The sequence below is a fragment of the Zootoca vivipara genome, chromosome 10 (assembly GCF_963506605.1).
Source record: "Zootoca vivipara chromosome 10, rZooViv1.1, whole genome shotgun sequence".
NCBI lineage: Eukaryota > Metazoa > Chordata > Lepidosauria > Squamata > Lacertidae > Zootoca > Zootoca vivipara.
The window spans coordinates 16,115,030-16,140,491 of NC_083285.1; the positions used below are offsets into that span (position 1 = coordinate 16,115,030).

The 25,462-nt window shown below is 41.3% G+C and overlaps 1 protein-coding gene across 1 annotated transcript in view; it reads left to right on the forward strand.

Annotated features, from left to right (window-relative positions):
* The window catches only part of IQUB (IQ motif and ubiquitin domain containing), a 34,514-nt gene extending 12,557 nt beyond the window's left edge, over positions 1 to 21,957 (forward strand). The window contains exons 8-13 of the mRNA XM_035127969.2: positions 3,344 to 3,519; positions 11,473 to 11,643; positions 12,730 to 12,906; positions 14,818 to 15,066; positions 20,215 to 20,400; positions 21,592 to 21,957. Of these exons, the coding sequence (XP_034983860.1) occupies positions 3,344 to 3,519; positions 11,473 to 11,643; positions 12,730 to 12,906; positions 14,818 to 15,066; positions 20,215 to 20,400; positions 21,592 to 21,759 (1,127 nt within the window). The 3' untranslated portion in view covers positions 21,760 to 21,957. The remainder of the gene's footprint in view (positions 1 to 3,343; positions 3,520 to 11,472; positions 11,644 to 12,729; positions 12,907 to 14,817; positions 15,067 to 20,214; positions 20,401 to 21,591) is intronic.
* Positions 21,958 to 25,462: the final 3,505 nt, after the last annotated feature.

Here is a 25,462-nt window from a genome sequence, read left to right on the forward strand (position 1 = left end):
AATAAGTGTTCCATGACCCCATCTAAATCACTTCCATTCCTGCCAGTGAATAAGGCACCAGCCATTCTAATTGCGGCAATGGTTGTGAATAACTGGGCAGATGTAGTAACCCACATAGGTAAGCTTTAAGGATCCCTAGATAAAAATATAAATGACTTGATGGAGATGTTTATCCAATTTGCAGATGACTTTGTCTGCAAATTGACAGCACTGGACGAAAACTGACAAATTTCAACAGAGATGAGTATGAAGTTCTGCATTTAGGTGGGAAGGATCAGAAGCGCCTGGCTTGATATCCATTTGTACATGTGAAAAGGACCTCAGGGCCTTAGCAGATCACAAGCTAAACAAGAGCCAGTAGTTCAGTGCAGCAGCTAAAGAGGCCACTGGATTTATAGGCTGTGTAAAAAGAAGTATAATGCTCAGATTGAGAAAAATAATGGTACCACTCCATTCTGCTTTGGTCAGATATCACACAAAGTACTGTGTGCAGTTCTGGGAACGAGAGTTTGCAGAGGATATCAACAAACTAGAACATGCCCAGAGATGGGCAACAGAAGAACAGAAATGGTGATGGGTCAGAAGACCCAAGTCCTATGATGAAAGATTCAATGAGTTGGGCATGTCTAGCCTGGAGAAGAGACAGCTGTTAGGTAATCTAACCAGCTTCAAATATGAAAAGGGCTGTAATACAGAAAATGGAGCAGATTTGTTTTCTTCTGCTACATAGGGAAGGGCCCGGTTGGTTCAAATTACAAGAAAAAGCACAGGGGCTTAATGTAAGGAAGAGGTTACTGACAATATAAGTGGAACAGACGGATGACCTTAGAAGGTGGTGGACTCTCCTTCATTGGGATTTTTTATGCAGAGCGTAGTAGATTTCCTGAATCAGCAGGAAGTTGGATTACATGACCTTTGAGATCCCTTCAAATTATGTGATGCTATGATATAAATTAAGTCACTGAACTAGATCCATAAGGCTTCTCAAGGATTTACAGAGCAAAGTGAAAGATTCTGTAATTTAAAAAAGAAAGGCTTGTGAGTTTTATACACCAATAACCACATTATATGGATTATGTGTGTTGTAATGTAATTAGCATCAAGGCTACTTGCTTGTAAATGATTCTGAAATAGTTCCATGGTAAATCAAGAGCCTTCTGCTTGAAGTGAAAAGCAGAGGAACACTGTAAACCCAGTACACTTCAGCACCCCATTGAAATACATTTCCCCAAAGAGACAGCAATTAAAGATGCATGCTTAGTATTCCTACCGGATGGCAGTAACTTTACATTTCTGGTCACATCCTGAAAGAATAAGTTGAGGGTAATGAATACTGAACTTTTGGATAACCCACATGCCTATAAGACTGATGGAAAGCTTTTCTTCATTGCTTCAAGATGGAAGAAATATGATCTTCCCACTTGCCCTGCCTTATTGTTAGAATGCCCTCTTCGGGGATCAACTATAACTATTAGCCTGTGAAAATAGAAAATGAAGGGAGAGAGGAAAGTTCATATCCTTCATTTTGTATTTTAATAAAATAGCTATAGCTGATCTGCTGAAGAAGAGTGATAGTCGAGACACATTGGGATCATCACACTTTATTCCATATTCTTTTAGGTATTCTTGCGTGCATATATATATATATATATATATATATATATATATATACACACACACACCTGTGTGAATTTCCATATTTTCTTTTTATCTTGTTATGCTGATTGGGGAGGGGAAAAAGGGCTCCAATAAATCTCTCAAGCACCAGGAGGCTCACTGATTTCAATTTGGATATCTGTGCATATAACTGTCTATATAGGTACCAAAATTAGTTCTTCTTGCTAGAGCAGAACTGTACTGCCAGGAGTAAAATACAATCTAGTCTTCTGATCCCCCCCAAAAAATTCTGTTTCACCTGAGTAGCTTGAATTTAGCTTGAGTTTATCATACAGATCACAGCATTGCAGAACTGAGACTATTACATTCTTGTTCCTACTTTAGGAGCTATTAAAAATATGCACATCCTGTGTTTCTGTCTCCCACTGCTGCAGTTTCTTATGTAGAATAATAACATCTTCGGTTCCTAAGGAGATTATTAACCTTGGCACAGAAGCCTAATTGGATAATTTATGGTTTTGCTTGAAGTATTTGTCTCCTTTGCTAATGCTCTCAGAATGCTGTGGTCTCATTTTAATGCACATTGAAAATACTATTACCCTGTTTCTCATATTTTAAGACATACCCATAAAATAAGCCATAGCAGGATTTTTAAGCATTCAGGGAATATAAGCCATACCCCGAAAATAAGACATAGTGATAGGCGCAGCAGCAATGCCGGCCGTGGCAGGAGGAGGAGGAAAAAAATAAGACATCCCTTGAAAATAAGCCATAGTGTGTTTTTTTGAGGAAAAAATAAATATAAGACATGTCTTATAATATGAGAAACACGGTATATAGTAATAGCAGGCATTGGAATGCTGTATAGGATAGTGTTCAACAGATGCAGGTTTTTAGTTACAACATTGTGACTGAATGCCCGTATTATTTTAACAATACAGTATTTATAAATTTCAACTTACTCACTTGATGTATTTTAAATAGCTGTTTGTGCAATATATTCAGTGAATGGCAGTCAATATTCCAATAGGCAACATTCCAAGATGTAATCTGCTTAATTCTAATGTTGAGTAGGAACCTTGAGACCTTAAAAACTTTAGGGGGGTTTGTCTGTTTTTGTTGAATAAATGTGCGTACGCACACGAGACCTTCTCTTCTTGCATTTCAGTGCCAAAGTGACATTTGGAGAACTCGCTCCCAAAAGAAATTCTGAAATGGCAAAGGACAACTTCTCACTAGATCTTAGGATAGGACACAACTTGTACTGCCAATAACTAATGCATTAGACTTCACTTGTGGTTTATTTCCACTGCCATATCATATATGGGGGCATGAGACCCATAGACGAAAGAACTGCAGGAATTGGTGTGCTTCATAAGCACACACAAACCCGGTATGTGCAGATGCCCTTTTCGCATAGTTCCTCCATGCTTGCTGATCTCTAGTAAAGGTAAAGGTAAAGACAGAAGCAAAGTGGGCACAAATGCATAGGTACAAAACACCAGCTGGTATTGGAGAGTTGCAGGAAAACAGCACACAATAGTATGCTATCTGTGCTCCTAAAAACAGAGTACCAGAATAACAAAGCACAAAGCTTAAATCACCGCTGATTTAAGCACCTGGCTAACCTAAAGGATACACTTCATATTCATAGCATGTGAAGGCTAAATCAAGAAAACAAGAGTTGAAAAAAGAAATCAATAATACTGTCTTTTTGTCGATGTAGTATGGAGGCAAGAGGAGCTTGAGCTTATCAACAGCACTCTCACTGGAGCCGAACGGAAGGCAGCTCTCTGTGGACTGTTAGAAAAAGAGGCCCAGCTGATTGCTACCATCGGGAGACACAAAATAAACGCATATGAAGAGAACGCGCACCAGGCAATCCTGTCCTTCTTGGAAAAGGTCAGTGAGATAATTTCTGTCTGAGCACTGAACGCACCCAGAGTTCAAAAACCTAAATTAACACTTACAAAGTAGCAGCAGACTGAAGAAAAGCACAGTAATTAACTTGACCAGTTGAAGATATGATTTGTGGGCTTCATGCATGTCTGGCAGTAAAATTGGCTCATTAGGTACAGTTATTAAAAGCCTTTTTATATACGCCTATAAAACTTGATGAGTGCTTCTTTTCACCTAAGCACAGAAAAACCACCACTTACATCTTAATTTACTTAATTGTGCCATCTCATTGGAGATGATGAGTACCGTGGCCTGTGTAACCCTCAATTAATGCTACATTAGAGGCACAAGGAACTCAATGTATTAAGGTAGTCTCATTCATACTTCCCTGAATGTACATTCTCAGAAGATTTGCATGGATGGGCCATTCTTAGAGTCTTGGCGGATCCAGCAGTTTGATGCCATCACAGGGATCTCCTAGTGGTATTCCAGGGATGTGGTATTCCAGATTTTGTAAAAAGTAGCTATTAAGAGTGGTTGTTTTGGGTTTTTTTTGGAAAGACATGGAATCTGTTGAGTAAGGCCAGGCCCTCCCTCATTAACTATGGTCACAATCCTGCTCTCTCCTCATATGGACAGAAGAGTAGAGTGGCACCTCTTTCTTCTGATGATGCTCCCATGCAGGGTGTATGGCTGTGCTGGGCACAGCAACATGCCAGGCAATTGATGGCATGCCTTCCTAGGCCTCGCCTTTTAAGCATCCCGTAGTCCACTCCTTTCTCCGTGCTCACACGCCTTGGTGAGGAGAGAAGCCTGCATGCCGGAGTCTCAGGGAGAAGAGTCCTTTGGATACTTCAGGGTGAGGCATTGCCACGAACAGCTTGGCAGTGGTATTGGCATGCCCAGAGAGGTATAAGCAGCGCATGGAATAGAAAAGCTATGTTGTGGTTCCTCGAGTGGATCTTGCTATCTGCACACTGAGAGAGAAGAATTTCAACCTGTCTTCCCTCTTGATCTGTTCTGCTATATTCAGCATGCAAAAGCTTTTTTACCAGAATCCATCTGATTGTTTGGATGTGCGTCCAAGATCGCCACATGACTGCAGACTGTCTAAAGTGGCTTGAGCAGTGATATGATAAGCTGTGATATAAGTGCATGGAACAGCAGTTGGAGGGCCGCTTCGCTATGGGTACCCTGATCATCAGAAGCTAACAACCCCCATCCTGCCCCTTTCAAGGTGTTGGACAAGTGTTCCTTGTAGTGGGTTAGAGCAGTAGCTTAGTATACTGGTCAGTTTCTGTAAAAAAATAGATGGCCATAAACCTCTTTAAATCAAACTACTGACTTTATAGCTGAATTTCAAGTTTTAAGTTGTTATCCTCCATAGTGCTCTTCTGATGCTAGCCTCATCCAACAGTTGTATCCTTCAAAGAACAGCTGCATCACTCAAAATATGACTTGAAAACAGGAGGGTTTAATTTCTACTCTGTTCTTATAATTCTGGTTTTGCAAACCAGAAGGGTGAATCGTTCTTCACCAAACGTTTTAGACATAATAAGAATAGGACTTCAAAGGTAGGCAATATCTAATTCACCTCTCCTTTTGAATAAAATAAGATAACCCTGAGAATAGTGTAGTGGATAAGCAAAGTTGGCCAATTTATCGTATGTCAGAATGGTTGTCGTCCCCCCCCCCCAACCGAATAGATATGTTAAGTTTACTTACCCACCACCAGATGTCACTAGCGGCCACTATAGTAGAAATAAATGTGGAGGTTTTGAAATTTCAGTTTGTACAGCAATACTTCATTGCTCGCCTTTAATGTCAGGTGTAGGTGAAGGTATGATGGCTCAGGAAATGCCTTTGGAAGGAAAATGGCTATTGAAGAGCAATGTGAAGGAGTGGAGCACCAGAGTAAAGAATAATAACAATTCAGCCACTATTCAGCTGTTGTTGTAGTTGTTCCAAACTCCACTGGAAGTGCATATGGTGAAAAGCAGACTTTCAATCTGGACGGATTATCATGGGGGCTCTGAACAAACTACCGGTAGTGCCTCCATGTACTGAAATTTGTACAGTTTCTGCTGCTCAAAAATGGGCTGCATGTACAATCACACAAATTACACAGTCCCTCTGCTTTAGCAGTGATTCATGATTCTGGCATTTCCACATGTTCCTAGCTGATGGCCCAGCCTGCTTCTAGGAGATTAGGGATGAACCAACTACTTAACAAGGCTTCAAGTCTGGCAACTGGACCTTGGTACACATTTAATATAGAAGTGAATTCAGTGAGATATTTCATAGTTATATAACTGGGCATAGGACTGTATCCTAAAATGGAGATAAGAGAAGCAGACAGAGGAAGTAGCTTTTGGAAATGAAGACTAGTAAGAAAGGGGGAGGGATTGGCAGCTACTTGGTTTGGAGGAAAGAGCAAAATGACCCTAATTGTGCAAGCCCAAGACAAATAAGAAGTAAGTGGCTCTACTCTTTCTGCTTGGTACTATAGTATTCTTGGCTTAAGCACGGGAATTACTTCCCTGGTACTGGTTTCGAATTTTTGTGGATCTTCTCCATTTTGAAAAAAAGCCACTTGATTTGGAATGATGCTTTTAGATACCCATTTTCAGTTTCAATGTAGAAATAATATTTGCTGAAAAGAATCCTGACCTCCCCACCTCCTTGAATCAAATGTCCCCTCTGACCATGACTTGGCCTTTAGGCACCAAAGACACTTCGTTGACAGATTGTTCCATTGTGGTCTTTAAGACCGACTGAAGTCACCAATTTTGATCAAATGTGAATGTGTCGAATAGATATGCTGCATGCATGTTGTAGAAGTTAAGGCCAGCATCATAAATTACAATTTTATTTATTTATTTTATATCCACCCTACCTCCAAATAGTAGGAATGTAGCTATATGTGAAGGGATTTAAAATGAGCTCTTGGCTGTCGTTGGATAGAGGAAAAAGGGGGTAGTAGGTTATCCACTTTCTGTCAATTTAATACATATACAGAAATTCCCTACAAGCTATTCAATCTCCATGACAGTTGAGAGAATCCTGACAGCTGCTCTCGGAAATGTATGTACTCTGGAAATAAAATGCTTTGGGGCAGTAGTAGGAGAACTGATCTTCCTTCTTACACTAGCTATTCAATTGAGATCCTGCCCTAAATAGCATCCTCACTTGCCTGAACAAATGGTCAACTTTGCTAATAGCACCAGATATTTACTCAAAATATTGGTTCATAGATGTTTTGCTCTTTCCTTCCCTATTTGTCTTTATTCTCTGCAATTCTTCATTGCATCTCCTCCTGTCTCTCCCAGCGCAAGTTGTATTCCCCACCCCAGCCCTCTCCCAACACACTGCAGCTTTCATGTGCTGGCAACTGGAATGCAGTTTACAATAGACCTGCTCTCTGAAGCAATTTAGATAACAGGATTATTGTAATTTCCATGTTGCAGCCAGCCAACTAAAAAAGCAGAAGAGAGCTGGCAAGAGAAAGCTGGAAATTCAGAATTTCTTGCACCAGTTTTGAGCATATATCTAAAAAAGCCATAGCTGCCAAGTTTTCCCTTTTCTCGCGAGGAAGCCTATTCAGCATAATGGAATTTCCCTTTAAAAAAGGGATAACTTGGCAGCTATGAAAAGCCCGAAAACAGAATTTGGGTATGGATAAAAGGCATTGAGGGGACATCGAGTTCTGTGGCAAAGAATGAACGCATTTTATTTAGAAAATTATATGCTCTTATCATAACTTATGAAAATGTGGTGTGAGACCCTTCGTTATACATTATCCAATTAGTTCACTATATAAATTAAAATGGCTACCCCTCCAGGTTTTTATCTAAATTTAACAGAAGCTAAAATGAATAGTAGCTTGTCTCCAAAGATCTCTGGGCAGAGTTCAACTGCATATTGGGGTTTTCCATCCATGCATCCCCATTCCATTCTCTTCTGTTGAAAAGCTTTCTCTAAAGGTCAAGGAAACGTTTTCAAACACTGCTGTTCAGTGCATATGGCTCCTCACCTCAGAGGAGCTGGTAGAAATTGGAGGTCTCTGCTTAGCTGAGGAGAAGTACCTACTGCTTATCCTAGGATCTCTTTGGAGCAAAACCATTATGTTCTTATTTCTGGGTTGTACCCAATGCTTGGAATTACTGAGAGTAGACCCACTGAGGTTGGTAGGTATAACTAACTTAAGTCCATTAATTTAAGCGGGTCTACTCTGACGCAGGTGGTACTGTGGTCTTTACCACCGAGCCTCTTGGGCTTGCCGTTTGGAAGGTCGGCGGTTTGAATCCCTGAAATGGGGTGAGCTCCCGTTGCTCTGTCCCAGCTTCTGCCAACCTAGCAGTTCGAAAGCATGCCAGTGCAAGTAGATAAATAGATACCGCTGTGGCAGGAAGGTAAATGGCATTTCCGTGTGCTCTAGCTTCCATCACGGTTTTCTGTTGCACGAGAAGCGGTGTAGTCATGCTGGCCACATGACCTGGAAAGCTGTCTGTGGACAGACGCCGGCTCCCTTGGCCTGAAGCGAGATGAGCGCCGCAACCCCATAGTCGCCTTTGACTGGACTTAACCATCCAGGGGTCCTTTACCTTTTTACCTTTTACTCTGAGTAGAACGTAGTTGGATACAAGCCTGTAGTTTGTTTAAAAATAAATAAACCTTAAGCTAGGAGAACAAAAGGACACTTGCTTAGCTGGGTAAGTTAAAACTAGTTGTGTATTCACACAAAAAACTCATCTGTTAGTATTGGTGTTTTTTTTTAAAAAAACAAAATCCCGACTTTCTAAAATACAGGCTTAGAACTTAAGCTTTATGGTCCTATATGAAGGATTTGTTTTATCATGCATGCATGGAAAAACAAATTAATAAACCTTTAGTTATGCTAGAGCAACAATCCTCTTTTTCCGATTTTGCTGGAGTTTACTAGCTCTAATTGAAAGATTTAGAACTTCATAATTTAGACAAGCCTGTTTCCTGTTGGATTTTTTAATCAGTTTTGGCTGCAAACCGTCAGTTCCAATTATCAGCCCCTCATTTAATTATAGAACTAAGCTTGCTAAGAATCTGTCAAATTCTCATTTATGAACTCTTATTTTCTTTCATTTCTCTCTTTTTGTGCTTACATAACTTGAAAAAAATGGATGAATGCTAACACTCTGCAGATTTGTGCTTCCAAGAGGAAACTGGCTGAGCATTTGAGTTTTGTGCAGAGAAGAGCTTAACTGAGAATATTACTTCTTGGGTTCAGAATAGCACATAGCATAATCAGCTTTGGAGATCTTTTTTGAAAGGTCCTTTTTTAAGGACCTGAATGGTCAGGGAAGAAGGGGTGGACTGCTGGAGGCAGGTGAGAGATTTTTTGGGAGTACATGTAGTTCTGTGGTAGAGCACCTGATTTTCATGCAGAAAGTCTTTGGTCCAGTCCCTGGCATGTACAGGTAGAGCCAGGTAAGACCCTTGCCCCAAACCCTGAAGACCCACTGAAAGTCAGTGTGGATAATACTCAGCTAGGTAGACCCAACTGCCTGGCAGCTCTTTGTGTTGCTATAAGTGTGAGAACAAGGAGCAAGCTTTTGAGCTAATCTGGATCAGTTGAAGGTTTTTGAGTGGGCAGGGGAAAGAGAGAGAGAATATTGCCACAAGCTAGGATTGGAAATCTCCCCCTACCCACCCATCCTTGCTCAGTTATTCATGTCAGCCTTGGTATTTGCTGGGAGGTAAAGGCTAGCCCTGGGCTGAGGATTTAGTCACACAGACAAGGGGCTCATTTCTAGGCATTTCTAGGCATAGGTCCATTGAAGAAGAACATGATACAGTGGTGCCTCGACTTATCAATTTAATCCGTTCTGAAGGCACCTTCGTAGGTCGGAAAATTCGTAAGTTGAAAAGCGCCATTGGAAACGCAATTTCCCATAGGAATGCATTGGAAATGGAAAAATTCGTAAGTCGAAGCAACCCCATCTAAAAATTCATAAGTCGAAAAAACCCTATCTAAAACTGCCGCGGTTTCCGTTCGGATGTCAATAAATTTGTAAGCCTGCGGTCATTTGCCCCATTCGTAAGTCGAAAAATTCAGTTCGTAAGTCGAGGTACCACTGTATTTCAATGCCATCATCATCACAGAGGTGTCTGTGGAGGGGATATATTGATTGAAAATGTCTAGCCAACCAGATCAGTAGTTTGGTTCCTACTGAGGATATTTGGCGAGCCAACCTGACAGTGATGTTCAGGATTGGAGTGATCGTTCTGTGATATCATGGCAGTGGACAAAGCTGTATTGTTACTTGTGAATATATGTTTTAATATATCTATTTTTAAGCTCTGTGTCCAAGCACTTCTTTTTCTTTTGCCGCAGTGCTTTCCTCACGAAAACCTGCTCTTTTCCGCTGATTCGGAGCAAACGGCAACCCACAGAATTGCTGTTTGTTCCGATTCAGTGTTAAAGAGCAGGTTTTCTTGGGGAAAGCGACCGGGGGGGGGGGAGCACTCTGGCTTGAAAGCATGGACCTATAGCTAAAAAACTCAGGGCAACAGGTAAGTGTGGGTGAGCTCCTATGCACCTCATTGACTGGAAAAGAGCATGAAAATTGGGCCATAGGTCTGAGGCTAATATCTGTGGCATTTTTGTCAAACTTTAGACAGCCAGATTCTGAAATCTGGAGGGAGCTGACTGTCCATCCAAGCGGCCAGAATGGGGTTTTTCATCCAAAACCAGCAGGGCTCGAGAACCCACCTTTCCTGTGCATGGTATCATCAAGCTTGCACAGCAACAGAAAAAGGACCCAACTTTTGGCTGAAAAGGAATCTATCCTCAAAAAGGATGTTGTAGAGCTGAAAAAGGTTTAGAAAAATGGCAATATATTCAGGGGGATGAAGCAATTCACTCCCCTGTGATGGGAGGAAAGTTTATCTCCCTCGCTCATAGTACTAGAACTTGGGGACATCCAATAAACCTGGGGGCATCCAGTGAAGCACATGGCTAAACTGTGGAGTTGGCTCCCACAAGAGGTGGCGATGGCCACCAACTTGAATGGCTTTTAAGAGGAATTATGGACAATAAGGCTATTAGTTGGAGGCAGCATTCCTCTGTAGACCAATCTATGGGAATCACACTCAGGAGCATTGTTGCCCTCAGGTTCTGCTTTCAGGCATCTGGTTGGTCACTGTGAGAACAGGATTCTGGACTTAGATGTGCCTTTGGCCTGAACCTGCAGGGATGCTCTGGTGTTCTTACGGTTATTTGCTCTCCATTGACTTCCATTATCTTATGAAGGATCTTTCATCTAGGTTCACAACCCTTTCTGCTGACAGAAGGGCTGTGGCTTCAATAGCAGTAAGACAGGCAGAAATTCAGCAGGTACTGTATAAAGTTATCGTCACACTCATAGAATTCCCAAACTCCCAGTGTGGCTGGAGAAACCCAGCCAGATGGGCGGGGTATGAATAATAAAGCTGTTGTTGTTGTTGTTGTTATAAGTAATAAAATTGCTGTTGTTATTGTTGTTACATTGTTCAAAGATGAACGAATTGTTTCCATGTTTTGAGAATGTTGGTGGCAGTCCTGATGTTTGTTCATCTGCATGCATTAGCAGAGTTTATTATGGCATAATACTGGTTTTTAGTTGTACTCCGACAGCAACCCATAAATTACCAAGCAAGCTATAGTATATGGAGTGAAGAGTTTCTCTCCCCCCCCCCGCTTCTAATGATTGTTTATCTGGTTTTGTGTTCGTTAGGAAACCACAATTTGGCAACAAATCTACTAAAATGGACAGGAAAATGTCTCGTTTCAGATAGTTGCACATTTATTGGGACAGCAGCAGTTCTTATTAGCAGGGTGTCAGATTTGTAGTCTCTATAAGCTTCCTTTGGTCACATTGTAAAGCATTGTCCTCAATTCCTTTCTTCATTCTAACTCGGCGATTCAAAATGTTTCTCAAGTGTGCAGCCCCCAAAAAGTGGAAAGCGTTTGATGGCAAAGTTACAGAGATGGATACGCAGTTCACGCTGCGGGCCAGGGAGCTGCTCGAAATCTACCGCAGCATCAGTATGAAAGACCTTCCGCAGGATGAACGGCTGGATGTGCTGCTAACACTGAAGCACACGGTGAAGGTATCTCTCTCTCTTAAGCTTTTAAAGAAGCCCTACTGAGATCACACACAGCACACTGTCAATTACGGGCGGTTTGCAAGGGCTTAAGGGGCCCCTGCATTCATCTTTCGACACCAGGGTGCCCACTGTATAACAATACTTTTACATTAGCTAAGAAGTGTGAAACCGAAGTCCTAAGCACACTTGAACGTAGCGGGACTTCTGAATAAACCTGTATAGGAGGATTTATTTGCCGCATTAATATATCGCCTTTTTGCTAAGGCACCCAAGGCAGTTTACAGTTCAAAATATGCCTGACCTCAATCCCAAACAGTCAGGAAGAAAAACCCCTTTGATTTCAGGAAGCATCGGAGCCAAACTGTACCGCACACTGTTCAGCTATTTACGAGTAAATAGCACATGTCTGTCCAATTTACATTAAGAGCCTGGTGTGGTGTAAGGACCTTTAACCATCTTATTCATGCGCGCTCTCATAGAGTCATAGGACAAAGGTGTGTTAAGTAAGTCATAGAATTGTAGAGTTGGCAGGGACCGCGAGGATCATCTAGTCCAACCCTCTGCAATGCAGGAATCTTTCACCCAACGTGGGGCTCGAACCCACAACCCTGAGATTAAGAGTCTCATGCTCTACCAGCTGAGCCATCCCAGAGCTAGCAAGCACACACATGCACTCTCCCATACACTGTAGTACCAGTCTGGTCTGGGCGGGATTGTACTAGATACAGCATTGGGAGAAAGAGCTCCTATTCACTCCAGTCAGTGAACACTTTCTCTATATAAATATAGCATAAAATTGATCTGGACAGACAGTTATTTAAAGACAGTGAAATAGGTGTGTGGATAAACGATTCCCATTTCTGAGAGCCAATGGTTTTTGATATTCCGAATGAGAACCAACTACAACTGCTCCACTGAGCAGGAGGTGCATGACTGTGTGCCTTTTATGACGACACCCATCATTTCCCCAAAAGCTAAGCTTTAAGATGCCTTGGAGCATTTGCTCTCTTATAATTTACAGGCAATTGGTGTAAGGAATTAAGAAATGATGTGCATGTGATTTGCTAAACATCTTGCTTGCCTTTGCAGGAACATGACTCTAAACTCACACATGATATAGTGGAATTGATTGACAGAGAAGCAGACCTCATGATGAGGGGAGTGAAGGACTGTAACTTAGAAGGACTCAGACAAAGAATATGTACATTATTTCTTCAGTATATCAAAACTCCACTTTTTAATCCAGAGGTGGCTAGATATCTCAAGGTATTTTTTTCCTTTTCTTCTCTGTTACAATTGTTCCTTGGCGTGCAGCTAAGTAAAGCTACTCGCTAAAGAGTCCATAGTCTACCCAGAGGCAGTTGAATTTCTGGATAATGGAGAGAGGAATGATTTATTTTTCCTTATTCAGTTATTCAACTGAAGACGTTTTGAGAAGGCTGTGCTATGTATATGAATGAAACCCAATGAAACCCAGGTACAGTATCGCTTCTTAACAGCAGGACAAAGGATGCTAACTTTCCCCTAGTAAATAGGAAGAGATCAACATGGAAAGCGGTAAAACAAACTGATTACAGTGGCTAAGAGTATGAGTTGGGAAGTCAAGCTCAAGTTGCACTTTAGACGCATGATCATTAAATTTCCTTAGTCAAGACATTATTTTGCAGTCTCTGCCTTCCTTTTATCATATGAGAATAATAATACTGCCATACCTTTCAAGGCAGTATAGCTCAAGCATGTTGAGCTATAAATGTTAGTGTTGCCATTGTTACTGAGCTTGAACTTAATTTGCTTGAGATCTCAGGTTCCATAAAAAGGTAATATGAACATTATTACAAAATTTAAGGTGCCTTGCTGAAATCATTCAGATGGTACTCATTTTTATATGTCATTTTGATGGAGATGTCACCATTCTCTGGTGATTATGACATCTGTCAGAAGAACAAATAACTTTCTGCTGATACAAGCAGATTGGTTTTAGGCCAGAAGCAATTTTCCCCCAGTCAGCATCGTGAAACTAGAATGGAGAAATGTTGAACAGGGTTATTGGCTACAGCTTTATTTCTCCCCAAAAAAACTTGGGCTTCTGAGTCATTGCATCTGGAGACCAAGGCTATAGGATAGCTATGTTTGGATTTAATACACCTTGGCAGGAATGCCAGTCTCAGAAATAACATTTAAAGCAGTTTTAAGAACATTAGTGGCAACCAGACAAACCAAACTAATTACTTACTTAGTATGCTGGAAGTGCTGCTCATTTAGCACTGAAAATGCCAGACAAGTTTGAGTGCATGAAACCACATTGAAAAGAAATGGGTGCTTCTCTTTCTTATTTCACTTTATTGCACAAAACACACATGAGAATAGTGTTCCAACCATCTGATAATTTGTGTGTGTTTAAAACTGTTTTAAATAAAGTATTTTAAAGTGTTTCTGTCAAAGCAACTGAATGCTAGTTGGAGGGTGGGGGAAATAAGGTTTTTATCAGTTTTGCAGCTGATATTCTCTCTGTTTTGTAAAAGGTTGAAGGCACTGAAAGTGAAAGGGCACACATATAAAACTGAAAAATGAAAAATATTTCCTCAAAACAAATGCTTGTTGTTATTGGCAAATATAGACAAGGGCCCTAAAATGTGCACTTACTGCTTCTTCAAAATCATTATGGCAATTCAAAGGAGATCATTCTATATAATTATTGTAGTAGTTTGCATTGACAATAAGGGGATAAAGAGATAAAAATAAAATAAAATAAATGAAGGTGGAAATACTAAGGGTTTCTGAAGCCCTTAGTATTTCCACCTTCATCTCTTGCTCTGCATCATCTCAAAAACACAACCATAGTAGTCCATATGGACAATTTCATTCTTCTCAAAGTGTTTTTATATAATTTAGCAGAATAGTTAGCCCTTTAAACCCATCCCCACATATCAAACTTCAGAAATATGTTCATAATCACTTGGTTTACTGTATATAATGGGGAAACAGATTGCATTTGACAGGCCGCATGCTGTGCTGCAGCAGAATTGTTTTGTAGATATATATTTCTTCAATTTCAAAGGTTTCTATGCATACAGTTGTCAGCGACTACTGTACTTTGGGACAAGATCTGTGAGCTAGGCTAATGACTGAATGTGAAAATACTGTTATTGTTCATTAGCTGATCTGTTTTCATTGCAGGTTCCACCTGATCCAATAAGGCTTTACCACAACATCCACTTTTGCCTTGGTTGCAAAAGGTACCTGCCCTCTACAGATTTTGCCATATCTGCTAGTTCACACACTGTTGGTCGTTGTCGTCTGTGCTGCAAGCTGGATAATGAAGCTCGTAAGAGGGAAGCCTTCTTGAAATACAAACGTATGCTCCGAAATCTCCGAGAATCAGAATTGAATTATAAGGACGGTGCTAAGATTGCCTTCATAATACAGGTATGCAGAGGACAGAGAATAGTGATGTTAAAGATAATATTTTCAGACAGCACAAAATGGAACCAAGTTTTATATTGTGCCGGCTGTAAATAGTGGCAGAGCACAGAGGCTTTTGCATTACACAAAACTTTCCTTTTAGTTTTGCCCCGATAATAAATCAATTCCTGCCAGTGGGCTGTTTGCAGTTCCCAACCCTTTGGTGACACCAGTCGTGCTATTTCTGCTTCACATATAGGCTTGCCTTTGCTTCCACACGTGGGCGTGCTACCAAATCCAAGTCTAAACCCAATCAGAGTAGACAGAGATGAACATTTGTGGAAATCTTGAGTCATAAAGATTTTGTATAGTGTGTGTGTGTGTGTGTGTGTTTCCAGAGGCATTTTGGAGAAAAATAGTCATCAAATATAATCTTACTTTGCTACTTTGAAATACAACTTAGCAGCACATAAAATTGTATTGTTCAGTGTAGTCCTAGAACAGGGATTTTTGGGGTGGGGACATGTCATGCTCCTTCTGGAGCAGTTTGTCCACATTTGGTCCCCACCCTGCACTCAGCTCTCACCTGTGGCTCCTTGAAACTCAGCATGCAACATCAGCCACACCCTGGGAAACAGCTTTGACTGGCCAGCTAAACGAGGTGAGGTTAGCCAATGGGTCTCAAACTCTCCACAAGTTAGGGGCTTCCTCTGCATGCAAAGACAGATTCCAGTGGATTGAGTGGACAAGACCAAGAGCGGGCCCAACGGTCAAGAAGGCGGTTTCTGCACATGCTTTAGGGGGGGGGGCAGATGGGACTTGTCAACTTGGGAAGGTAGCCCATCCAGGAGAAGGAAAACGCTGACCCTAAACCTCTGCTGCCTTGTGGGATATCTTTGGGAGAAGAAAAGGCTAAGGGGCTAAACCCTACACAAATCTGGAGTAGTCTCTAGATCACGGGTGTCAAACACAAGGCCCGGGGGCCAAATCCGGCCCGCCAGACCTCGTCATGTGGCCCGCCGAGCGCCCCAGCCAGCGGGACCCAGCAGTGGGACCTTGCTGCTGAAGCGCCGCGCCGACAAACAGCTGGGCCCGGGGAAATGCTTTTTGCCCCTGGGTCCCTTCGCGCTCTTTTCTGGCGCTGAATCAAGGCGGCGACCCCCCCCTTCCCTTTCTTTCTTCCTCTCTCTCGTTCTTATTCTTTCTTTCCCTCTCCTTCCTTCCTTCTTTATCTCTGTCTTCTCTCCCTCTTTCTTTTTCTTTCCTTATTTATTCCTTCTTTCCTACTCTTCTTTCTCTCACCTCTTTCCTTCCTCTCTCCCTCCTGCTCCCTCTTTTCTTTCTTTCTTCCTTCCTTACTTCCTTCCTTTCTTCCTTCCGTCCTTCCCAACTTTCTTCCTCTCCCTCATTCTTATTCTTTCTTTCCCTCTACTTCCTTCCATCTTTCTCCCTTTCCGTCTTCTCTCCCTCTTTCTTTTTCTTTCCTTCTTTATTCCCTTCCTTATTTCCTACTCTTCTTTCTCTCCCCTCTTTCCTTGCTTCCTCTCTCCCTCCCACTCCCTCTTTCCTTCCTTCCTTCCTTCCTTCCTTCCTTCCTTCCTTCCTTCCTTCCTTCCTTCCTTCCTTCCTTCCTTCCTTCCTTCCTTCCTTCCTCCCTCCCTCCCCTCCCCTCCCCTCCCCTCCCCTCCCCTCCCCTCCCTCTCATCAGAAACATAGGATGCCGCTTTATACTTCTGGCCCTTAAACCCTGGAACCGGGAGAGCAGCTCCAGTGAGTCAACCTCAGCCAGTCCCTTTGGTGAAGGGTGGTGGCTCACTGGCAGAACATCTGTCCTGCATGCAGAAGGACCCCAGCATCTCCAGGTACTAGTAGCTCTGCAAAGGTCCTGCATGAAACCCCAGCGAGCCTCCACCACCCAGTGCAGTTACCAAAAATCATTTTTCAATAAATTGTACAATAATTGTACATTTGAATATCTACTTGCCATTATTCTGACTATGTTTCTGCTTTCAGAGCTAGTTATTACTTACATTATTACAAAAAACAGTAATAATTGAATGCAGTGACAATAATTTATGATAATAAAGAGTGGACACATAGTCCTACAGATACAACTGGCCCTTTGAGGGTGACCAAACTGCTGATGCGGCCCCCGATGAATTTGAGTTTGACACCCCTGCTCTAGATGATTGGATGGCACCTTGTACGCCTCCTTCCGTCAACTCTTGCACCCAACCTGGTGTCAAGCATATTGCTCTGCTGTCCTTTGGGCCGAGAGGGGAGTCTTGTTGTCTGGGCAGCCCAGAACCTCCAGTCAATCGGAAGCTGCGCCTTGGTTTCCAAACGTTTTGGAAGTCGAAAGGACTTCTGGAACAGATTCCGCTCAACTTCCAAGGTATCACTGTATTCTGTCTGCATCACCCACTCAGAAGAACAGCGTGAACAGGAAGCAAGGGAAGAGGGAACAAGCTGCTCAGTTCCTCTGCCACGCCGCCACACTCAGCTGCTGTCTAAGAGCGAAACTTGTTTGCACAGGCACTGACAGAACTAGTTAAGTTCCCTATCACCCCAAACCTTTATTGTGGTGGCACCTACATTTTGTAGCGGCCTCCCAGTACATATCAGGCTAGTCTTTTAGGTTTCCTTTTACAACAAGCCTTTTCAGTGGAGATTTTTATCCCGGTCCTCATCTGTATTGGTCTTGATTTTTGTTTTGATACATGTTTTTATGCTTAAATTGCTTGGGGACGTTTTACAGGAAGCAGATTCATAAGTGAAATAAAAAATTTAAAAAGCATTTCAGCATAATCTGCAAGTGAACATGTTTCTTAAGAGGAATTTTTAATTTACTCCCAAGTTTTCAGTTTCTCCACTTCAGGCCTCAGGAGAAAAATGAGGGAAAAGCAAGGGATTCTGATATCCCCCCCCCCCTTTTGCCTTTACATCTCTAGGCTCTCTTTGCATTAGTATGATACTACCAGGCCAGGTTTTCCCTTTCTTTCTGCAGCCCCCTTTCTTGTTTTCCTAGTATCTCAGTTTTACTTGGCTATTCTGGATCCCCAAACCACTGAGGCCTGCTTTACACAATGCAGCAGAATCTATTGAACATTATAAGACTGAGCATCAACGGCACATTTTTTTAATGCTTCTACTGTACCGGGGGACGGGGACGGTGACACCTTCCAGTAAGAAATCTGGCATATCAAGACAGTTACATTGCAGCCTAGGTTGCTCTCTTTATGCTAGTTTTCTCCTTGCAGGAAGTTTCCATAGGGAAACATTCAAAAATACGATCTCCTGCCTGGAGCGTTGAATTGGTTCAGTCCACTCTGCCAGCCCAGGTTTCTGCCACCTTTTTCTGTCACATGGGTAGACTGGGCTTCATTCATTGGCTCTTCCCCACTACTCGGACCACCCCACTTGTTGCTGTCAGCCAATAAACAGGCTATCATTTTCGTTTGGCAAAGTCTCAATGAGGTTATTCTTAAGTCATGATGCACAGAGGTCATGCAACTCAAGAAGAATGTTATAGCGGTGAAAATATTAGCAACAGCTCACATTCTAGATTTTGTTTTAGTGAGAAGGATATGTCCCTTGATTTGCTTGGATTAGATTTCATCTTGCTCTTACCTAGTTGTCATTTTGTTTAGAACTCGGGAGTGATTTGTTTTAATTGGCACTGATTTAAAAATAGCCTGCTATCCTAAGTTTATAAAGAATTCTTCAGTCTCTGATCTGTGCTGTGTGTATAACAGATGGGATTTTATTCTATGGACTGTATTATACTGCCTTATAATGCTAGTGGCAAAAAAAATATTTATTATGATTGATTATTAGATATTCTAGCGATATTCTTTTATTTAGTCATGGGTGTTTCCTCCCATCTTCCATGACAGTTATTAAATCCACTGCTAGAACTGCTATGATGCAAGCCACATTGTCGCATGACTATGCTCATATTTAGGTTCTCATGGGGAAAATACCCCTCCACCCAAAAAAACCAGATTGCCCAGTGAACCTGGAGGTTTTTGTCCTCTGCCTAGCCCACTTTCTTGAGTCATTTGGATCCATTTATCCTATAAGTACCTTATTGTAGAGGACTTTTTGCTATCTTTCTAACATCATTCTCTAACAATTTACATCAGGATTTTGCTCTCATCATTTTAGTTTATGCTATATGGAAATAATTCAGCATCACACTAACCGTGATCGTTCCATCTGGGCAAGCGTTTTGATCTCCCCTCCTCGCCCTGAGGGGTCCCCTGCCCCCATTCCTTGAGCCCATTTCAGAAAGGCATGGGCTGAGGAGATGGGGGAAACCCCATTACCCAAGCCACAGAACTTATTAGATAAGAGAATAATAGATTCACAGAATTGTAGAGCTGGAAGGGGTCCCCAGGGTCATCTAGTCCAACCCCTGCAATGCAGGAATCTCAGCTAAAGCATCCATGACAGATGGTCATTGAACCTCTGCTTAAAAACCTCCAAGGAAGGTTGCAAGGGAGACCATTCCACTGTTGAACACCTCCTAATATCAGAAAGTTTTTCCTCGTGTTTAGATTAATTGTCCTCTGTAGTTCTAAACAAATGTGCAAATGATTTTGGTGCACATTTCCTGATTGATCTTAGTGGATTTCCAAACATTTATGGCAGAGCATCTGCCTTTCCAGAATCATCCAGTATATAAACGACCTTTATTATTTTGTTGCACAAATATGCAATTTTCAGTTATTAAGTCAGCAGCCTTTGGCAAATCCAACTTGAACATCCAGGCTTTCACATGTTTGAAGCACAGAGTACCTTGATTTATTTCATTCACCAACATTTTGCTATAGCTTTGAATTTAATTATGTGCATATAATTGAAGGCTTGACAATGTGGCTTGTTTATTCTTTTTTTATTCTTCTTATGGTGTGGGGCAAGCCATAAGAAAAAGTTCTAACAACAACTTAATAGTTAAGCAAGCTGTCAAGAGAGCATGCAGAATTTCCATCTGCAGAGGGATCCAAAAATAAGCTTTTAGAAACTTGCATTTTAGGCATGCATGTCTTAGAATAATAGAAACTGTGACTTATTAATTCAAATAAGAGTCTAAACACCATTTAAATGTGGCAGTTTTGTACTGAGCTTTAGTTCTTCTTTCCCCCCTCCTCACTTGCTTTTCCATTGCAGCTGCAAGACCTGCGCTATATGGTTGAAAATTTCTGGGGTTCTCAGTCAGCTATCAGTGCCTGGGGTGATCTTCATGATCTTGTCATGGTCAGGTGGAATAAATACCAGGAATGGTCTCCCTGGAACACTCTCCTTATCAAAAAGAGCGAGGCAGAGGCTCACCTCAGACTGAGGGATCTCGAAAAGGTATAGATTTGATGAAATGGTTAATGTTAAACTTCAAAATATGCTCTGTGTTATAGAGGCTAAATTCTGTATGCGTTGCACCTCTGCAGACTAGTGAAATGGAAAGCTCTCTTTCATATACTTCATGAGGGTTTGGTATTCCTTAGTTTTTTGCTGGCTTTCCCATTCTTCTAATGTAGAGATGGAGAACCTCAGGCCTGGGGGCCAAATCCAGGCCTCACTGTCTGGCTCTTGAGATGCCCCAAGCCTCACACTCTGTGGTAAAATTTGTATTCATTGCTTTCACCCAAGCTGAAAAAGGTCCCCTCAGTTCTAAAGTTTTTGGGGCTGCTTTTAATTGCAAACACCGAGTTATTTCATGTCGCATTAAAGGTAAAGGGACCCCTGACCATTAGTCCAGTCGTGAACGACTCTGGGGTTGGTGCTCATCTCGCTTTATTGGCCAAGGGAGCCGGCATACAGCTTCCGGGTCATGTGGTCATGTGGCCAGCATTCGACTCCTGAAACGGTTCGAAAACCAAGGTGCGGCTTCCGATTGGCTGCAGGAGCTTCCTGCACTCAAGCAGAAGCCGCATTGGATGTTCAGCTTCCGAAAAGTGTTCAAAAACCGGAACACTTACTTCCAGGTTTTCGGTGTTCAGGAGCCAATTTGTTTGTCAACTAAGCTGTTCAAGAACCAAGATTCCACTGTACTTAAAAGCCGGTTCCCCTAGTTGAGAGTCCCACGGCAATGTCAAGCACTCACATGCAGCTCTCAATAAGCATAGGCTTCCCATGTTGCTGCAGGAAATTTTATTTTTTTAACAAGTATTCACTGACAGTTCAATCCTTTGTATACTTACTCAAAAACAAGTTCCGTTGTGTCGAGTCGGATGTACTTTCTCATGTGGTGTTTTGAAATTGCAGCTTAAAATAATCATTTCCCAGTATTTTGTAAACACTCTGCACAAGTTGATTTGCAGTTATTGTGCATTTCCATTGTAGGGCTATCTTGTTCAGAAACAGACAAAACAAGATTATTATTGTGCTTTGTATTTTTTAAAAAAGTTTATGACTTATTAAATTCTGGGCTTGTGGGCCTGCAATACAGACATGTGATCAAAATAATAAGGTTAATTGAAATAGATTTAATTAGCCATCTTATTTTATTTTAGCTCATTTAATAACCTTGGATATTTTTCTTCCTTTCAGGCTTATGAAATGATGTTTATCCATAAGATAAGGCACAAGCATATCCTTGCAAGAAACTATTTCTCTCAGTTTCCAGAGCTGGCAGCAGCTTTGCATAGAGATGACAAGCAGACCAACACTGATGATCTTTTAGTAACAAGGTCTTTAACTGCTGGCCCATCCAAGTAACACTCCAAGGATCTACAAGCTTGCTTCTGCTTGAAGGATATACATACAAGTGTTCACAGCACTGATTTCTTGTTTGAAGAACCAGTGCAATCTCAAGAGGCAGAAACACTTTTTCTGTCCTTTTCTTAATTGTGCCTTGGCAAGCATGCAACTGTGTTAACAAATGGATTCCAAATAATTATTGTTGTGCTGCGTTTATCTCTTTGAAGTTTAACTCTGCTTCATATGTAGCCCCATTGGTCTTTACAAAAACCAAGCAAACCCTTTTGTTAAACATTCTTGTTATTCAACAGAAAAAGGCTGCATTCAGTTGAAGGAAGCATCACTTTTAAACTCAAAACAGAATTGAGATAGCCACAGTGGGTGTTAAATCTGCCCTTCAGCGGAAAGCACAGTGATCAATATTATTAGCAAGTGCACAAATTCTGTCCAAACCACCTCCCCACCATTGAATATACTGATACGAAGCAGGTTAATTTGGAGGAAAATACTTTTCAATAACCTCCCCAGAAAAAACAATTGCTTCACACTTGGTTCGAGTGAACGAACTGCTTTAATTGCACACATAGGCCTCCTTGTGCCTAGTGGAATTTTGACTGGCTTTCAGTGGCTTTATACTATATTACAGACTGTCTTTAAAACTCTACATTTTCAGAAGACATCATGGAACTGCTGTTCAGGAAACACCAAGCCCAAAGGTACCCCCAGAGCTGGCTAAAAGAGTTTATTTATTATTAATAATTATTAATAATATTTGAAGAGAGCCCTTTGCTGTTTGTGGCCTGTTTGGCTACATCACTCCTTACACGTAACCAAGTACAAGTATGGTAGTTAGTTACATGCTAGTTCAGGGGTCAGCAAACTTTTTCTGCATGGGGCCGGTCCACTGTCCCTCAGACCTTGTGGGGGGCCGGGGGCTGGACTATATTTTTTTGGGGGGGTATTAACGAATTCCTATACCGCACAAATAATTCAGAGATGCATTTTAAATAAAAGCACACATTCTAGTCATATAAAAACACCAGGCAGGCCCCACAAATAACCCAGAGATGCATTTTAAATAAAAGGATACATTCTACTCATTTAAAAACATGCTGATTCCCGGACCGTCCGCGGGTTGGATTTAGAAGGCAATTGGCCTGGATCCAGCCCCTGGGCCTTAGTTTGCCTACCCATGTGCTAGTTATTTGGCATACTTTGAGCTGCCAAATCAAAGTGCAGGTACTAACAGGGTATTAAGGAGCAAACTACAGCTAACTGAACTAAGCCACCTGCAAAGATGAAACCTGATCACTAATATCTGCTGCCTGTTGCAGATCTGTCAAGCAGTACTTTGTGATCTCATTAAACCTCAATATTTATTATGTGAGCTGCATTTGGGGGCTACTCAAGAGCAACACCCTTTTTCAAGTCCACCTCCACACTAAGGAAGTCAATAGCATCATCTTCCATTCTGTTCATACAATTGGCACCAGCTCCTTAATAGCCCCCAGTGCTTGAGGTTTATTCTGGGAGTATTATTATTATTTATTGAGTTTACATACCGCCCTATGCCCGGAGGTCTCAGGGCAGTTCACAGAAAAGATCACAACATATATAATCAGAATAAGAACAACCCAATAACCCCCCCCCCCAGATGAGTGCACAAATTCTTCTCAACATCAGAGGAGTTCTGTTGAACTTAAAAGTTTTTTTACATCGACTTGGGAGTCACCATGAACCTTTTGGTCCATCACGGAACAAGGACTTCAAAAATGCTGGCTGTCAGCTTTTGTATACTATTTATACTGAACTGCTAATTGGGGTGATTCCTGCCTGATGTATTCAGAGAAACATCTGGCTTGGCAATGCACAAGTGGAAAGCTGTGTTTGTTTATGCAAACCAAAGTCAGTCTTCCGTTGGCGTTCAGACCCAATGAGGGCACAGGAGAATTCAAAGAACCCAAGTTTCAATGAGTCTTATATATTGCTTTTAAAAATTCGACTCACTGAAATGAAATAATCTCTGAAAAAAGTGAAATAAGTGCCAGTTCAGCACATTTTCTATAGCTCAGAAGACCACCACTGCAAATACTTGATAACTGCCACAGAAAACAATTAAGTTATATGCATAGAATCTTTTCCTATCTCATCGATTGGACAGTATTTAGTCACGCTGTTCATTCACATTGCATAAGAAAGTGCAATTCAACCTATCCTTTCCCCTGAAAGATCTTGAGTTAGAAATTTATGCAAAATAGTAGTTAACATTAGTTAACTTCGGTTAAATTAAATATTTATTTAAAAAAGCAAGGCTGTGCCTATTGCAAGATTCTGCAGTGGGCCATGGAGCGTTGCCGTAGAAGTATCTATGTTGACTGTCAGCAAGCTACGGTTTTGAGGCACAACACGTGCACATAGCATAAAAACAAATGATGTTGTCAAAACACACTTCACAAGAGTTGTTGGTTTCTGCTTGAGATTCTTCCATTTTTGTTCCAGACCAGTTCCTCTGCTTTGGTGTACAGCAAAGTAACCCATTTCTAGTCAAATCATTTGTCACAATCAAATCTTAAGTCTTGTTCAGAGAGGAAAAGGGGTAATACCCAGTCATCATGGAAGGAAGTACTGTGCATTTGCAATGTCAAAAGAGTTGTTTTCAACAGCAAAGTGGACAAGGACAGGATTTCACACTTTCATCAATTTTCCACAAGCAAGATTTGTGTGCGCATTGTCAGTGTGGATTTGTATGCATGTTTGAGCCCTTTTGAAATGACTGAATGTGTCTTTTGGTGTAAATGGGGATGTACAATTTCTAGGAGCACCTGCTAAGGCATAGCAATTGCTCGCAGCAAAGATCTATGGAGGTGCTTCACTTTACTGAAAGAGTTGGAGTCAGACTGAAATACTCCCAGCTTGCAGTCCCATCAAATCTTAGGCTGAGTAAGGAAATAAAACCAGCTGTGAAGTAAATATATAGGACTATACGTGGCTGCACTTTGATTATCAAATGTTCAACATAGAACTGAGCATCTAGGCCCTAAGAGGAGCACTGAATGGGCCACAGTTCTAGCTACATGGTTTTTACAATCTCCTTTTAGCATAAAATACAGTTCAGGATTTTATGAGAAGAGAAGACCCTGATGCTGGGAAAGATTGAGGGCACTAGGAGAAGGGGACAGCAGAGGACGAGTACAGGAGTCTTATAGTGTTAATATTATGCTAATTGGGTCACACTGCAATCCTGTTGAAATTAGCTAGACAGGTCAAATTTAAATGATCTCAGTGGGACTAAAGCATAGTTAAGTTATTCTGGATACATTTCACCATTAAAAAAATTATATATATATAAAAACACCTTAAAATTTATCTAAAGTGACTCTAAATCAAATATGCACTTTCATTTTGCCATAAAAGCTGATTTCTTCATCAGAGAGCCTGTATTTTTTTGTTGCACAGCATCTCAAAAATGCCTCTTCAGAAATGCAGTTAGCAAATACCCATAAATTGTCTCTTTTACAGCAGTACCACTTTTATCCAAATTTAGATCTCTAAATTTATCATTGTACCACACGAATATGGTGTTGACATGTGTTCGCAGTCAAAATAATTTACATCAGGAAGTAAACACTTACACAGCTGGAGAATATATTTCAATACGCAGTAAGGATATCTGTAAAAGAACTGACCAAATAATTCTGAACACCCTCCCCTATTACCTGCC